At 37.0% G+C, this 16,384-nt stretch overlaps 1 protein-coding gene across 1 annotated transcript in view; it reads right to left on the reverse strand.

The window, feature by feature from the left end:
* HMMR (hyaluronan mediated motility receptor) overlaps positions 1 to 16,384 on the reverse strand; it is a 36,437-nt gene that overhangs the window by 4,761 nt on the left and 15,292 nt on the right. The window contains exons 11-16 of the mRNA XM_032337101.1: positions 11,757 to 11,971; positions 7,937 to 8,053; positions 1,902 to 2,048; positions 1,463 to 1,615; positions 1,284 to 1,383; positions 166 to 342 (exon numbers count right to left, since the gene is read on the reverse strand). Of these exons, the coding sequence (XP_032192992.1) occupies positions 166 to 342; positions 1,284 to 1,383; positions 1,463 to 1,615; positions 1,902 to 2,048; positions 7,937 to 8,053; positions 11,757 to 11,971 (909 nt within the window). The remainder of the gene's footprint in view (positions 1 to 165; positions 343 to 1,283; positions 1,384 to 1,462; positions 1,616 to 1,901; positions 2,049 to 7,936; positions 8,054 to 11,756; positions 11,972 to 16,384) is intronic.

The raw sequence follows: 16,384 nt of genomic DNA on the forward strand, positions 1-16,384 counted from the left end.
TCTGGTCAACACTCTAAAATAAATCTGTAATTCTCAGATGGATGTTCCTCTATAAACTTAGTTTTTTCTGATACCAAAGTCCTTCCTTTAACTTAAATTTTATAGTTAGAATAACAAATGCCCCACCCTAATACCTTCAAGAGAATGAAGTGTTATTTTACAAACCGATTTGAGTTGGCTGTTTTCATCTTTCAGTTTCACAACATGCTTGATTTTTTGCTTTAGATTTTGATGACCCAGTAATTTAGCATATGAATCTCTTAGTTTATTTAGTTGTTCCTGAGCTGCACCATGTTCATTCAACAAAGCCTGTTTCTCTGCTTCAAATGCATCCAGTTGTAGCTGAAAAAGAGTTTTTTAAAATAGACTTAGAAATAATAAATTTACATGTCTCATGAACTACAAAGGAAACTCAAATACAAAAATAAAAAACAAAATGATGGATGAAAACATCACCATGTTATAATCAACACTCTCACTTTTTTAAGTGGTAACATTAGTTTTTATCTTTTTTTAAGATCGGGGTGTGTGTGTGTGTGTGTGTGTGTGTGTGTGTATGTATTTTTTTTTTTAAGACTTTATTTTTATTTATTTGACAGACAGAGATCACAAGTAGGCAGAGAGGCAGGCAGAGAGAGAGGGGGAAGCAGGCTCCCTGCTGAGCAGAGAGCCCGATGTGGGGCTCGATCCCAGGACCCTGAGATCATGACCTGAGCGGAAGGTAGAGGCCCAACCCACTGAGCCACCCAGGCGCCCCTTAAGATTGTATATTAATTTGAGAAACACAGAAAGAGTGTAACAAAATTAAGGATCACAGATTTACATAAATTATCAAAAACTTATATCAGGACAGCCTGCTAAGCTATTACATCTCTTATTAGAAAGTAATTTTTAGGGGCGCCTGGGTGGCTCAGTGGGTTAAGCCTCTGCCTTCAGCTCGGGTCATGATCCCAGGGTCCTGGGATCGAGCCCCAAGTTGGGCTCTCTGCTCAGCGGGGAGCCTGCTTCCTCCTCTCTCTCTGCCTGCCTCTCTGCCTACTTGCGATCTCTATCAAATAAATAAAATTTTTTAAAAAAGTAATTTTTAGCCTATAAAAACTACACAAAAAAGTATGCATATGAATTAAAAAAAATTTATGTCTCCTTTAGTAGGAGTTAAACTGGCACTGTAAATATACAGCAAAGTGATCTTTCAGAGAAACCAAGTCACTGTGTTGACTGTGACAGGGAACAAAGTGAATGCCTAAAAGAAACAAAAGTGAGCATAGTCCCAGCTGACAAACCTGAAAAGGTTTTGTTTTATTATATAGTTCTTCATAAAGGAGACGCCACTTATTCATTTCCTCAGTTAACTCTGCCACTGTGTTTTCTTTTCCAGCTTTTCTGTAAGGAGAAATGAAATTTTAAAACATAGTATATTAGAAAAAATAACTGAGGCAGTCAGATTCTAAACCTAGATTACCTTGCTTCTTCCTCTTCAAGTTGTTTCTTGAACTCTTCACCTTGTTGCTTGAGTTGGTTCTGCAAATCAGTTATTGTTTTAAGAGACGAGATTGTGATTTCTTTGATTTCTGCTTCTTTAAGTGCTGACTTGGTCTGCAGATCTAGAAGCATCCTTCAGTTTGAGAGAGAAGAGTCCTTTAAACATTTTATAGCCACTTTAGTAACATTTCCTCTTTTTTTTACTTAACAAAACAAACCAACAAAACAAACTCAAGGAACTCTCCAAAAATTGTACTTTTTAAACTATGTAAACCTTTAATTTGTAATTGAAGATCACCCAAAGCAAGTCATGAAATTACAATTCCCTGCAACACTTAGTAGCTGGCTTTCAACGACATTAAATTATCTTAACAGTTGTAAGGCTACAAGTGTGGGCAGGTTTTAGTTGTCCCACATACCTTGCATATTCCTGATTTGCATTCTCAGTTGCCAATATCTGATGATGAATGTCCTCTGCACTTTTCTCGGCCTTGGCCACTTTTTCCTGAAGTGATGAATTCTCCAGCTTAAGATCTTCTATCTCACTAGCTGTTAATGCTTTATAACTTATTAAAAGGAAAATAAAAAGTTGAAGGATTTTTCTAACTATTGTATGCATGATAAACATATAGCTCAGTAGTTTTTATTTTATACAGTTTAAGGTAACACAAACAAACCCCTTATAAAATACCATGCATTTACGGAGGTAAAAATTCAGTATTCTGAGGTCAGTACTAATGAGCTTATATGGCATATGCTGCTCATTCAAGGAAAAAAATATTGAGTGCCTACTATGTGTATGAAGTATACAAAACATGAAAATTACTCCAAAACAAATATATGATCCCTGCACCTACTGTCACAGGGTTTATGCTCTTGTGGGGAAGACAAGGAAATGCCTCTCCAGGTCTTTGCAAAAAAAATGGGAAAATATATGTATAATAAAATTTATGTCATGAAGAAAACTGGAGGGGTTATGTGTGGCTCAGTTGGTTAAATGTCTGCCTTTGGCTCAGGTCATGATCTGAACCCTGGGATGGAGCCCTGCAAAGGGCTCCCCACTTAGCTGGGAGTCTGCTTTGCCCTCTCCTTCACTCTCTCCCACACTTGTGCATATGTGCAAGTGTGTTTCTCTCTCTCTCATAAATAAGTGTATAAATAAATCTTAAAAAAAGGAAAAGAAAACTAAAGCACACCTTAAGCTGAGCTTAAAGGCATTCCCAAATGATCATTTCAACAGAAGCAGAAAAACATTTAACAAAGTACAACATCCATTCATGATAAAAACTCTCTGCAAAGTAGGTCTAGAGGGAATATACCTCAACATAATAAAGACCTTTTATGAAAAACCCATAGCCAATAGTGAAAAACTGAGAGCTTTTCTTTTAGGAAGAGCTCTTCCTTTTTTTTTTTTTTTTGAAGATTTTATTTATTTATTTATTATTTATTTTATTTATTTGACAGAGAGAAATCACAAGTAGGCAGAGAGAGAGAGGGGAGTAAGCAGGTTCCCTGCGGAGCAGAGAGCCCGACCTGGGGCTCAATCCCAGGACCCTGGGACCATGACCTGAGCCTAAGGCAGAGGCTTTAACCCACTGAGCCACCCAGGCGCCCCAGGAAGAGCTCTTCCTTTAAGAAAAGAGCTTTTCCAGGGCACCTGGGTGCTCAGTGGGTTAAGCCTCTGCCTTTGGCTCAGGTCATAATCTCAGTGCCCTGGGATCAAACCGCACTGGGCTCTCTGCTCAGCAGGGAGCCTGCTTCCCCTCCCCTCTTTCTGCTTGCCTCTCTGCCTACTTGTAATCTGTCAAATAAATAAAATCTTTAAAAACAAACAAACAAAAAATAAAAGAGCTTTTCGTTTAAGGTCAGGAACAAGACAAGGATGTTTACTCCACCACTTTTATTCAAAATAGTACTGCAAACCCTAGCCACAGCAATTAGACAACAAAAAGAAATAAAAAGCATCCCAACTGGTAAGTAAGTGAAACTCTATTTGCAAAGTACATGACATTATGTATAGAAAACCCTAAAGATAGCACCAAGAAACTACTGGAACTGATAAATGAATTCAGTAAAGTCACAGGATACAAAACTAATACACAGAAATATGTTGTATTCCTTTACACTAATAGTGAAGCAGAAGAAAGAGAAATTAAGAAAATACAATGTACAATTGTACTAAAAACAATATCTAGGAATAAATTTAACCAAAGAAGTGAAAAACCTGACTCTAAAATCTATAAAACATCAATGGAAGAAATTCAAAATGACATAATGAAATGGAAAGGCATTCCATGCTCATAGGTTGAAAGAACAAATATTGTTAAAATGTCTATAACTGCCCAAAGCAATCTACAGATGTAATGCTATCCCTATCAAAACAACAAAAGCGACAGTATGTGACATGGTAAGTGCTGTGAAGTGTGTAAGCCTGACAATTCACAGACTCATACCCCTGAGGCAAATAATACATTATATGTTAATAAAAATTAAGAAAAAAAACCCAAAACACTGAAAGCTTTTGCATAGAACTAGAACAAACAATCCCCAAATGTGTATGGAACCACAAAGACCTCAAACAGTCAAAGCAATCTTGAAAAAGAAAAACAATACTTGAGGTACTACAACTTTAGATTTCAAGTCATATTACAAAGTGGTTGTAATTAAAACAGTATGGTACAAGTATAAAAATAGACACAAAGATCAATAAAACAGAACAGAAAATCTGGAAATAATCCCACAATTATATGGTCAATTAATCTTGGACAAAGGAAGAAGGAATATACAATAGGAGAAAGACAATTTCTTCAATAAATGTTGTTGGTAAAACTGGATAGCTACCTGAAAAAGAATGAAACTGGACCACTTTCTTTCACCATACACAAAAATAAGCTCAAAATATATTAAAAACCTATATGTGGACCTGAAATCATAAAAATCCTTGAAGAGAGCATCACATTAATCTGACATTGGTTATAGTAATATTTTTCTAGATATAGTCTCCTGAAGCAAGGGGAATAAAAGGGAAAAAAACTACTGGGATCACAGCAGAATAAAAGGTTTTGGCACAGCAAAAGAAACAATCAATACAACTAAAAGGCAACATACTGAGTGGGAGAAGATATTTGCAAATGACATATGTGATGATGGGTTAGCATCCAAAATATATAAAGAACTGATACAACTCAGTATCTAAAAAACAAATACTGCAATTAACAAATGAGCAGAAGACATGAACAGAAATTTCTCCAGAGATCCAGATGGCCAACAGACACATGAAAAGATGCTCAGTATGACTCATCAACAGAGAAATGTAAATCAAAACTACAATGAGATATTACCTCACACTTATCAGAATGGCTAACCTCAAAAACACAAAAAACAACAAGTGTTGACAAGGAGGTGGAGAAAAAGGCACCCTCTTGCACTACTGTTGGGAACGCTAACTGGCACAGCCACTGCAGAAGACAGTATGGTGGTTCATCAAAAAATTAAAAATAGAAATATCCTATGACCCAGTAATCACACTGCTGGGTATTTTCCCCCTAAATACAAAAGCATTCATTCAAAGGGATACATGCACCCCTATGTTTATGGCAGTATTATCAACAATAGCCAAACTATGGAAGTGGTCCCAGTGTCCATTGATAGATGAATGCATACAGAAGATGTGGTAGATATATACAATGGAATAATATTCACTCATAAAAAAGAAATGAAATCTTGCTATTTGCTACAACATGGATAGAGCCAGAGAGTATGCTGCTAAATACAATAAGTCAGAAAAAGAAAAATACCATATGGTTTTGCTCATGTGGAATTTAAGAAACAAACAAGCAAAAATAAATAGATTAACCAAGAAACAGACTCTTAATTACAGAGAATAAACTGATTGTTACCAGAGGGGTGGGTGGGGGGTATGGGCGAAATAGGGGATGGGGATTAAGGAGTACACTTATAATGATGTAAAAAGATAAAATGAAATAAATAATAAAAGAAATGAAAAACCACCCAAAAGCCCAAAGTGAGAATGGGTGAATTATATTAATAAAATCAAATATTCTACAGCAGTTATTATGAACAAAACTATAACCTCAGTCAATAATGTGACTCAATTCTTGAAACATACATATTGCAGAATATAAAGACAAGTCTCAGGAAATGACATAGAGCATAATGACATTTTTTGGCAAGATTCAGGAAAAAGGCAAAATTATAAAATATATTTGTATGGAGATACATGCTATAAAATTAGACACAGGAAAAAAGTGAGGAAATTGTTAATGTATGCTTTAAATGGTGTTATTTGTTGGTGGAAAGCAGCCAGATGGGATAGTAGTAGAACCCCTATATAATACCAAATTGTTGAAATGTTTTGGCTTACTGGTTTGGTTGTCTTTTATTGATTCATACATTTTTTTAAAAATATTTTATTTATTTATTTGACAGAGAGATAAATCACAAGTAGACAGAGAGGCAGGCAGAGAGAGAGGCAGAAGCAGGCTCCTGCTTAGCAGAGAGCCTGATGTGAAGCTCGATCCCAGGACCCTGAGACCATGACCTGAGCCGAAGGCAGAGGCTTAAGCCACTGAGCCACCCAGGTACCCCTGACTCATACATGTTGATTTTATCTTTATGTTTTATAATTTATGTGTTGCATATCATTTGTATTTATTAAATATACTAAAATAGATATAAGAAAAAGAGACTTCATTCCAAAATGCTCTAAATATAATAAAAATGTTTGTATCAATATGCTCTTGGTGTGAGATGCACACAAATTTCTTAAATTATCCCTGAAATTTATAGTTTCCCCCGAAATAAAAATTTTTTTAAAAAGGGAAGTAAGTAGATAGAATAGGAAGTGAGGAAATGGATACAGTAGATATAATCTTCTATCAAGACAATCTATAAAGATGAGTACAATTTTGGATTAAGAAGGGTGTTGTGAGTGAGAGGTGTTACTGGATAGCTGCAAAAGGAAGTGGAGGAGTGAAAGGAATTAATATAATTTATGTATTTTAAAGACTTTATTTATTTATGTGTGAGAGAGAGAGAGAGAATGTGTGTGAGTGAGTGGTGGGGAGGTGAGGAAGAGACAGAGAGGCAGGGAAAGGAAGAAGGAAAGAATCTCAAGCAGACCACATCTTGAGCACAGAGCCTGAAGTGCGGTTTGATCTAATGACCCTGGGATCAAGACCTGAGCTGAAACCAAGAGTCTGATGCTTAAAAGACTGAGCTACTCAGGGACCCCTAAAGCTTAAGTATTTTTTTATATATAAAAATTTTTAAAATATATATTTATATATAAATATATTATATATATAAATATATTTTTAAGATTTATATATATATATAAAAATATATATTTTTAAGATTTGAGTGAGTACGCTAGTGGGGGAGGGGTAGAGGGCAGGGAAGAGGGAGAGAGAGAGAGAAGCAGAGAGAAGGAGAGAGAAGCAGACTCCCTGCTGAACACGGGACTCTATCTCATTACCCTGAGATCATGACCTGAGCCAAAATCAAGAGTGAGACGCTTAAATGATTGAGTCACCCAGATGCCCCTATAATTTATGTATTTTATTTTTAAGATTTCATTTATTTATTTGAAAGAGAAAGAATGAGAGAGAGAAAGCACGAGAGTGGGAAGGGTCAGAGGGAGAAGCAGACTCCCGCTGAGCAGGGAGCCCAATGCGGGACTGGATCCTGGGACTCCAGGATCATGACCTGAGCTAAAGGCAGTCACTTAACCAACTGCCACCCAGATGCCCCTAAAATTTATGTATTTTATTTTCTTTTCTTAAGATTTTATTTATTTATTTGACAGAGAGAGACACACAGAGAGAGAAGGAACACAAGCAGGGGGAGTGGGAGAGGGAGAAGAAGAGCCTGATGAGGGGCTTGATCCCAGGACTCCGGAATCATGACCCAAACAGAAGGCAGACACTCAATGACTGAGCCACCCAGGTGCTCCAAATTTATGTATTTTAAAGATAAATGCACATTAACATTTTTTTATACTGACTGAGACAAATTCAGTAGAAAAGTTGAAAAGGACAAATGGAATAATGTTACTGAAGGCTAAAAGACTGAACACTCCTCCTGTAATAGGTGAGATGATGAGTAAGCATAAATGCAGGTGTGTTTACAGGTTTGGTAATGAGGAGATAAAACCTTAAAAATTCTTTGTGAGGAAAAAGATGGTGTCAGGAGAGTAAGACAGAAGTGCCAGTGGTTTGAGAGTACATGAAATTTGATGGGAATGGCAGGAAAGGAAATTTGTATGCATAGTAAGATTACCTGGTGATAATCCTAAATGCCCATTTATGGCTGGGAATTATGGAATTTAGAGTAATACCAACGCCTCTATTAGTGTGGTTATATTTTTAGATTTCGCTAAACACGCCTCCCCACTCATATTATATTTGAGAGTGCCGGCTCCCGAGAAAAATACCTTTCAAACTGAGCAGTAACGTCTCCAAGGTTTTGCACTGTACTATCATACTTCTCCTGTAAAAGCAGGGTAGTCTGACTGTGAGTAGCATTAATTTTTTCCAGTTCAGCTTCTTTCCTAAGGAACAATTAAAAGATAAAACACTAATTACAAATCATTATTCTAAGGAAGGGATTAGTATTTACCTTTTGATACTGTGAATCATGTGTCCAAAGTCTGCATCTTTGTATCCACTACTGGATAGCTTAGATCTAACTTTACAGTCTGCTTCTTTTTTTTTTTTTTTAATTTATTCATTTGACAGACAGAGATCACAAGTATGCAGAGAGGCAGGCAGACAGAGAGGAGGAAGCAGGCTCCCTGCCCAGCAGAGAGCCCGATGCGGGGCTCGATCCCAGGACCCTGGGATCATGACCTGAGCCGAAAGCAGAGGCCTCAACCCACTGAGCCACCCAGGTGCCCCTACAGTCTGCTTCTAATAGCATGTTTACTTATGCACTAACTTCTCTTCTGGCTTCATCTTATCTTTCCTTCCCCCTTATCTTACTTTTGTTTTTATCCTAATTTATTCATTTCTAAATTTATCTTTCAATATTACACGTACTTATATAAATAGTTAAAACATTCTTTTTTGAAGAAGGTAGGGTAAAAAGACTAAAACAATCTTAACAACAGCAACCAAAACTAAAGAAAAATTACCAGTTAAAAACACTTGGATTGAATAAGGTCTCTGCATTTAAATATTTAAGAAATACTAAGTGTCTTTAACTTCACTTGGTATTTCTTTGAAAAAAGTTCATAGGGATCCCTGAGTGGCTCAGTCAGTTAAGTGTCTGCCTTCAGCTCAGGTCATGATCCCAGGGTCCTGGGATTGAGCCCTGCATTGTTTCTTCCTCTCCCTCTGCCAGCTGCTGCCCCTCCCATGTGCTTTCTGTCAAATAAAGAAACAGAATCTTGAAAAATTAAAAAGAAAAGAAAAGAAAAGTGTTTTTAGGACTATATAGATTTATTCTAGTAATCTTCATAATAAATTGTTATTACTTAAAGATTCAATAAGTTATTTGGTAGATTATTATTCATTTATAGGCTGTCAGACACAGAAAATAAACAGCTAATCAAATTCCTTCCCCCTTTTTTTTTTTTTTAAAGATTTTATTTATTTATTTGACAGAGACAGATCACCAGTAGGCATAGAGACAGGTAGGGGCGGAGGGAGGGTGGGGAAGGCTCCCTGCTGGGCAGAGAGCCTGATGTCGGCTTCAAGATCCCAGGACCCTGAGATCATGACCTGAGCCAAAGGCAGAGGCTTAACCCACTGAGCCACTCTGGAGCCTCAAATTGCTTCCTTTTTAAAAATTTTAAATTATTTATTTATTATGTTCAATTAGCCAGCATATAGTACATCATTAGTTTTTGTTGTAGTGTCCAACGATTCATTAGGTGCAATATAACATCCAGTGCTCAGCAAAACACGCGCCCTCCTTAAGATCGATCACTTGGTAACCCCATCTCTCCTCATCAAATTCCTTCTATAATGAGTATGGGATTTCAAAAGTATATACAGCAATAGCCGAAAGCAATCACATAGTAGTATAGGATTTATGACAAAAATATTCTCTTTCCTGTCCCATAGAGAAATCACTTTCAATTTTCTTATGCTTCTAAAATTTCCAGGCTGGAAGGGACTTTAGAGAGCATGTCATTAAAACCTCCTTTTTTTTTTTTTTTTTTAAAGATTTTTAATTTATTTATTTGACAGCGAGAGATCACAAGTAGATAGAGAGGCAGGCAGAGAGAGACAGAAAGAGGGAAGCAGGCTCCCTGCTGAGCAGAGAGCCCGATGCGGGACTCGATCCCAGGCCCCCAGATCATGACTTGAGCTGAAGGCAGCGGCTTAACCCACTGAGCCACCCAGATGCCCTCATTAAAACCTCTTAATTTTGTGTCTAATGAAATAGAAAATCAAAGAAATTAGAATTGTCTTGCTTAGGATCACAGAGCTGGTTAGCAGATCCAGCAATAAAATCCTTATCTCCTGACCTCTGTACCCAGTTCCTTGAGTTCGCATAAATGATTGTCTCAACATTCTTTCCTCCCCGAAACTGACATCATCTACTCGGTTTCTTTTCTTTTCTTTTCTTTTTTTTTTTGACAGAGAGAGAGATCACAAGTAGATAGAGAGGCAGGCAGAGAGAGAGAGAGAGAGAGAGAGAGAGGGAAGCAGGCTCCCTGCTGAGCAGAGAGCCCGATGCAGGACTCGATCCCAGGACCCTGAGATCATGACCCGAGCCGAAGGCAGCGGCCTAACCCACTGAGGCACGCAGGCGCCCCATCTACTCAGTTTCTTAAAGTGCCTGTTCCCTGAGCCTGGCTCCAGCATAGAATAATTCCCCTAATAACACTTTGGTACTTACCGCTCCCCTCAAAAGCAGGTTATATATAAAAGCTTTGTTTCCTTTTTATCTCTGATTACCACAAGAAAACAGAAAAAGGATTGTAGTAAAAATATGTTAACAGGAGAGAGATACACAGTTGTTAGATACATTATAATTCTGCGGATTCATGTATAGTTCTTGGTTCCTTCTTAGAAATATTTTTAGTACGGAAATCCCAAGGACTAAAATAACAATTATTTTAGGTGGAACTTGAACTTAAGAATCAACCTGGATATTTTAATTTAAATAATGTGGTGCAGAAGGATGCATAATGTAATAAAAATAGGGGATTAGAATTAAAAGCAAAGTCCAAGGCAAACCTGGCTGGCTGTCAGTGGAGCACGTGACTCTTGATCTCGGGGTTGTGAGTTCAAGCCCTATAGTGGGTGTGGGAAATACTTAAAAAAAAAGAAAAAAGAGGGGCGCCTGGGTTGCTCAATGGGTTGGGCCTCTGCCTTCATTCAGCTTGGGTCGTGTTCTCGGGGTCCTGGGTCTGCACCCCATATTGGGCTCTCTGCTTGGTGGGGAGTCTGCTTCACCCCCTCTCTCTGCCTGCTTATGATCTCTCTCTGTCAACTAAATAAAAATTTTTAAAAAATCTTAAAAGAAAAATTTAAAAAAAAAGAAAAAAAGAAAGAAAAGAAAGAAAAAAGATGGGTGCCTGGATGGCTCAGTTATTATGCATCTGCCTTTGGCTCAGGTCATGATCCCAGGGTTCTGGGATCGAGCCCCACATCAGGCTCCCTACACAGCAGGAAGCCTACTTCTCCCTCTGCCCCTTGCTTGTGTTGTGTCTCTTTCTGTCAAATAAATAAATAAAATCTTAAAAAAAAAAAAAGAAAAAAAAGAGAAGTTTGAGATCTCTTAAATTTCTTATTTTGAATATTTCCCAAGGTTTGGTTATTCTTTTCTATTCTTTTGCTTTTTTGATTGCTACTTCTGAGAGCACAGGTACTCAGTAATTAAAGGTGCAACTTATGCAACATAAACTAATGTACACATAGGTGAAAAGCGGAAATGTTTCTTGTTCAAGGTGGGATTCAGACCTTTGTTTTCTTTCTACATCTGTTATTGCTATAATGTTGATATCCAATAATTTTAGACAACACACGAGCAGTAAGGGAACCCCAAATTTTGGTCATTTATTAACATCCTTTTAAACTTTTGGCCTGAAAAAAAAAGAAGCTATGCTTCTGACTTCGGCTGTCATACTTGTTTGCATAAACATTCTATGGATATACTTTACTTCTCTCTATTCCTTATTTGTGAAATAATTCCAATCTCACTTACTTGCATGACTGACCTATGGATCCTGACAGAATGTACTGGAAAACACTTTTTAACATCTGAAGTCATATCAGACACAAGGTCTTATTAATACAAACCCTCTCAGCTTTTCTTCTAGGAGTTTCAGTTCTTCAGCTCGAGATTTTGTTTCTTCTTCCAACTGTCTGACTAGCCTTTCAGATTGTTCCTCCTTTTGCTGTAATTTATCTAGTTCATCCAGTGCTTGCTTTAATTCTTCCTCAAAGAGATTCCTCTCTTTCATCATTTCCTCTTGAAAAGAACAGAGCTTCTCTTGAAGACTGGAGGACAATTCCTACATCCAAACAGAAAACCACTGAAATAGTATGAAATGGCCTTCTGAGGCTTTTACTAAGCACAAAAAAGAAGTACAGATAATAAAGTATGAATACTTAATTCGAGAACTTCAAAGAAACTTGAAAAGTACAGATGTCACCTGTGTGTTGTCATGGATTATATCCTGCACCGTGTTAACACTGTGGTAAATGTTGTTTCAGGCTTTATTCTATGTATCGCACACCCACAACACATTTCTTGTAAAATTAAAATTATAATTCACAACTGAATTTTAGCATTTATCTTTCTCTGATGATACTATTTGAAAGGTATACTGTGATTTCAATAGTATAAAAATGTATTTTAATGTTATACTATAAATCACTACTGTCAAAAAATTCTAACATTAAAATAAAGTAAAAAAGGGGCGCCTGGGTGGCTCAGTGGGTTAAGCCTCTGCCTTCGGCTCGGGTCATGATCTCACGGTCCTGGGATTGAGCCCTGCATCGGGCTCTCTGCTCGCAGGGAGCCTGCTTCCCCCTCTCTCTCCCTGCCCGCCTCTCTGCCCACTTCTGGTCTCTATCTGTCAAATAAATAAATAAAATCTTTAAAAAATAAAAAATAAAGAAGACACAAATAAATGGAGGGATACTCTGTCCTCGTGGATTGGAAAATTAATATTGTTAAAATATCCATACAACCATAGCAATCTATAGATTCTACGCATTCCCTATCAAAACGGGAAATTTTACAGAAATAGAACAATACTAAAATTTGTATTGAAACATAAATGACCCTGAATAGCCAAAGTGATCTTGAGAAAGAAGAACAAAATTGGGGGCATCATGCTCCCTGATTTCAAACTCTCTTACAAATCTATAGTACTCAAAACAGTATGGTATTGGCATAAAAACAGATACATTGAGGTGTGCCTGGTGGCTCAGTTGGTTAAGTGTCTGCCATTGGCTCAGGTCATGATCCCAGGGGTCCTGGGATCAAGCCCTACATTGGGTCCTTTGTTCAGCAGGGAGCCTGCTTCTCCCTCTGTGTGTGTCGAATAAATAAAATCTTAAAAAAAAAAATAGACATATCAGTCAATAGAATAAAGCCCAGAAACAAAAAAAAATAGACACATCAATCAATAGAATAGAGCCCAGAAACAAACCCATACATACAGTCAATTAATTTATGATAAAAGAGGCAAAAATATACAATGGGGAAAGAACAGTTTCTTCAATAAATGGTATGGGGAAAACTGGAAAACCACAAGCAAAAGAAGGAAGGTGGACCTACTACCTTATACCATAAACAAAAATTAACTCAAAATAGATTAAAGACTTGAATATAAGACCTGAAAACATAAAACTTCTAGAAGAAAACATAGTAAGCAACTTGACATTGATCTTGGTGATGATCTTTTGGATATGACACCAAAGCAAAGGCAACAAAAGCAAAAATAAACAAATGGGACGGTATTAAACTAAAAAGCTTCTACAAGAAGGGAAACCATCCAGAAAATGAAAATGTAGCCTCCTAAATGGGAGAATATATTTGCAAATCATATATCTGATAAGGGATTAATATCCAAAATATGTAAGGAACTCTTACAGTTCAAAAGCAAAAGAAAGAAAGAAAGAAAGAAAGAAAACACCCTAACAATTTGATTGAAAACTGGGCAGCAAGTGTGAATAGATGTTTCTCCAAAGACATAGACAGTCAACAGGTACATGAAAAGATGCTCAAAAACACTCATCAACAGGGAAATGCAAATCAAAACCACAATGAGATTTACCTCACACCTGTCAGAATGGTTTTTATCAAAAGGACAAGAAACAGGAGTGCCTGGCTGGCTCAGTTGGTAGACAATGTGACTCCTGATCTTGGGGTCATGAGTTCAAACCCTACCTTGGGCACTGAAATTCCCTCCCCTCAAAAAGGACAAGAAATAGTAAAAGAGTAAGTGTTGGAGAGGATGTAGAGAAAAGCGAACCCTTGTGCACTGTTGGTGTGACTATCAGTTGGTGCAGTCACTATGGAAAACAGTATGAATGTTTCTCAAAAAATTAAATACACAACTGCCATACAATCCAGCAATTCCACTGCTAAGTATTCATCTGAAGAAAATGAAAATAGAAAAGATATATGCATCCAATGTACACATCAGCATTATTTACAATCATCAAGATACTGAAAAAATTTAAACATCTACTGATGGATGAATAGATAAAGAAAATGTAGTATATACACAATTGAGTATTATTTACCCATTAAATAAAGAAGGAAATCTATGATGTCATGGATGGACTTTGAGGATATTGTAATGAATGAAATAAATCAGACAAAGAAAATTACTATATGATCTTACTTATATTTGGAATCTAAAAACAAACAAAGAAAAAATCCAGCTATAGAGAACAGATTGGTGCTTGCCTGAGGCAGGGGTGGGCAAAATGGGGGAAGGAGTCAAAAGGTATAAACTTCCAGTTATAAAATACTCAGTCATGGGGATATAATGTACAGTGGGGTGACTATAGTTAACAATACTGTATTGCATATTTGAAAGTTGCTAAGAGTAGATCTTATGGGGTGCCTGGGTGGCTCAGTGGTTAAGTGTTGGCCTTCGGCTCAGGTCATGATCCCAGGTGCTGGGATTGAGCTGCACATCGGGCTTTCTCCCTCTCCCTCTGTCTCCTGCTCTGCCTACTTGTGCTCTCTCTCTGTCAAATAAATAAATAAAATCTTAAAAAAAAAAAAGGGTAGATATTAAATGTTCTCCTTAGAAGGAAAAAAAGTCTTTAGCTATCTATAGTGATAGATGCTAACTAGGCTTATTGTGATAATTTCGCAATATATACAAATCTTGAATTGTTATGTTGTTTACTAGAAACTCATATACTGTTGTATGTCAATTTATACCTCAATCAAAAACAAAAACAAAAACCTGATATAGATGTGCCCAGAGCACTTAATGAAAGAAAACCAGACCCTTTGCCTTTAAGAAGAATGGTCACTGTAAACAAGCATTCTCTCTACACTTTATACTCCTAACAATGCATTTAGGATCTTTTTTTTAAAGATTTTATTTATTTATTTGACAGAGAGAGAGAGAGAGATCACAAGTATGCAGAGAGGCAGGCAGGGGCGGTGGGGGGTGGGGGAAGCATCTCCCTGCTGAGCAGAGAGCCCGATGTGGGGCTCGATCCCAGGGCCCTGAGACCATGACCTGAGCCAAAGGCAGAGGCTTAACCCTCTGAGCCACCCAGGGGCTCCCTGCACTTAGGATCTTAAATACTAAGATACAAAAAAACATTTGAAAGGTCTGCCAACAATAACTGCAGTTGCAGGATTAGATGGCAGAAAAAAATAACAAAAAACAAAAGAACCCAGGTAAAGTGAAAATTGCCTCTGATTATATGCCACCTCAGTCTTAATGTTTTCTCAATGTGGAGATAACCATTAGTTTGGTATATATGCCTTCTGGTCTTTTCCTACACACTTATGTACTTAAAAAAATACACACACACACACACACACACACACACATACATATATAAATAACATAAATTACATATGTAAAGATCACACAAAAAAATCCTAAAAATGATTGCTGAAATCTTTAAGTCAGTATATACAGATCTACTTAATTCCTTCAGTTGTTGCAGGTTGCCCAACAATATTTCCTATCAGTGCATTCGAGTATCTATTTGCTCCACTCTCACTAACATGTTATATATTATCAAATGTTTTAATTTGTACCAATCTTATAAGGGAAAAACAATTATTTCCATTTTCCATTTCTTTGATAATTAAAAGGTAGAACATCTTTTCATATTTACAGATTATCTGAATTTTGAACTCTGTGAATAATGAATTTCCATCCTTTGCTCATTGGTTTTTAAGAACTGTTTTTCTCACTAATATGTTTATTTATTTATTTATTTTTAAAAACGATTTTATTTATTTATTTGACAGAGAGATCACAAGGAGGCAGAGAGGCAGGCAGAGAAAGAGAGAGGAGGAAGCAGGCTCCTGGCCGAGCAGAGAGCCTGATGTGGGGCTCGATCCCAGGACCCTGAGACCATGACCCGAGCCGAAGGCAGAGGCTTTAACCCACTGAGCCACCCAGGTGCCCCACTAATGTTTATTCTTTATGTAATCTAGATTTTAAAAAATGTTGCTTTCGTTTCACATGCATTTAGATACCATTTTAAAACATAACTGTAAATGCCCAAGTAGTAATCTAACACATGTGCCAGGAAAATATTTTTTTAAGATTTTAGTTTTAAGACTTTATTATTATTATTTTTTTAGAGATTTTACATATTTAAAGTCAATCAGAGAAAGACAGTTATCATATGATCCTCTGATATGAGGAATTTGAGAGGCAGGGTAGGGGTGTTTGGAGGGGTAGGGAGGGAAAAAATGAAACAAG

The sequence above is a fragment of the Mustela erminea genome, chromosome 3 (assembly GCF_009829155.1).
Source record: "Mustela erminea isolate mMusErm1 chromosome 3, mMusErm1.Pri, whole genome shotgun sequence".
NCBI classification, from domain to species: Eukaryota; Metazoa; Chordata; class Mammalia; order Carnivora; family Mustelidae; genus Mustela; species Mustela erminea.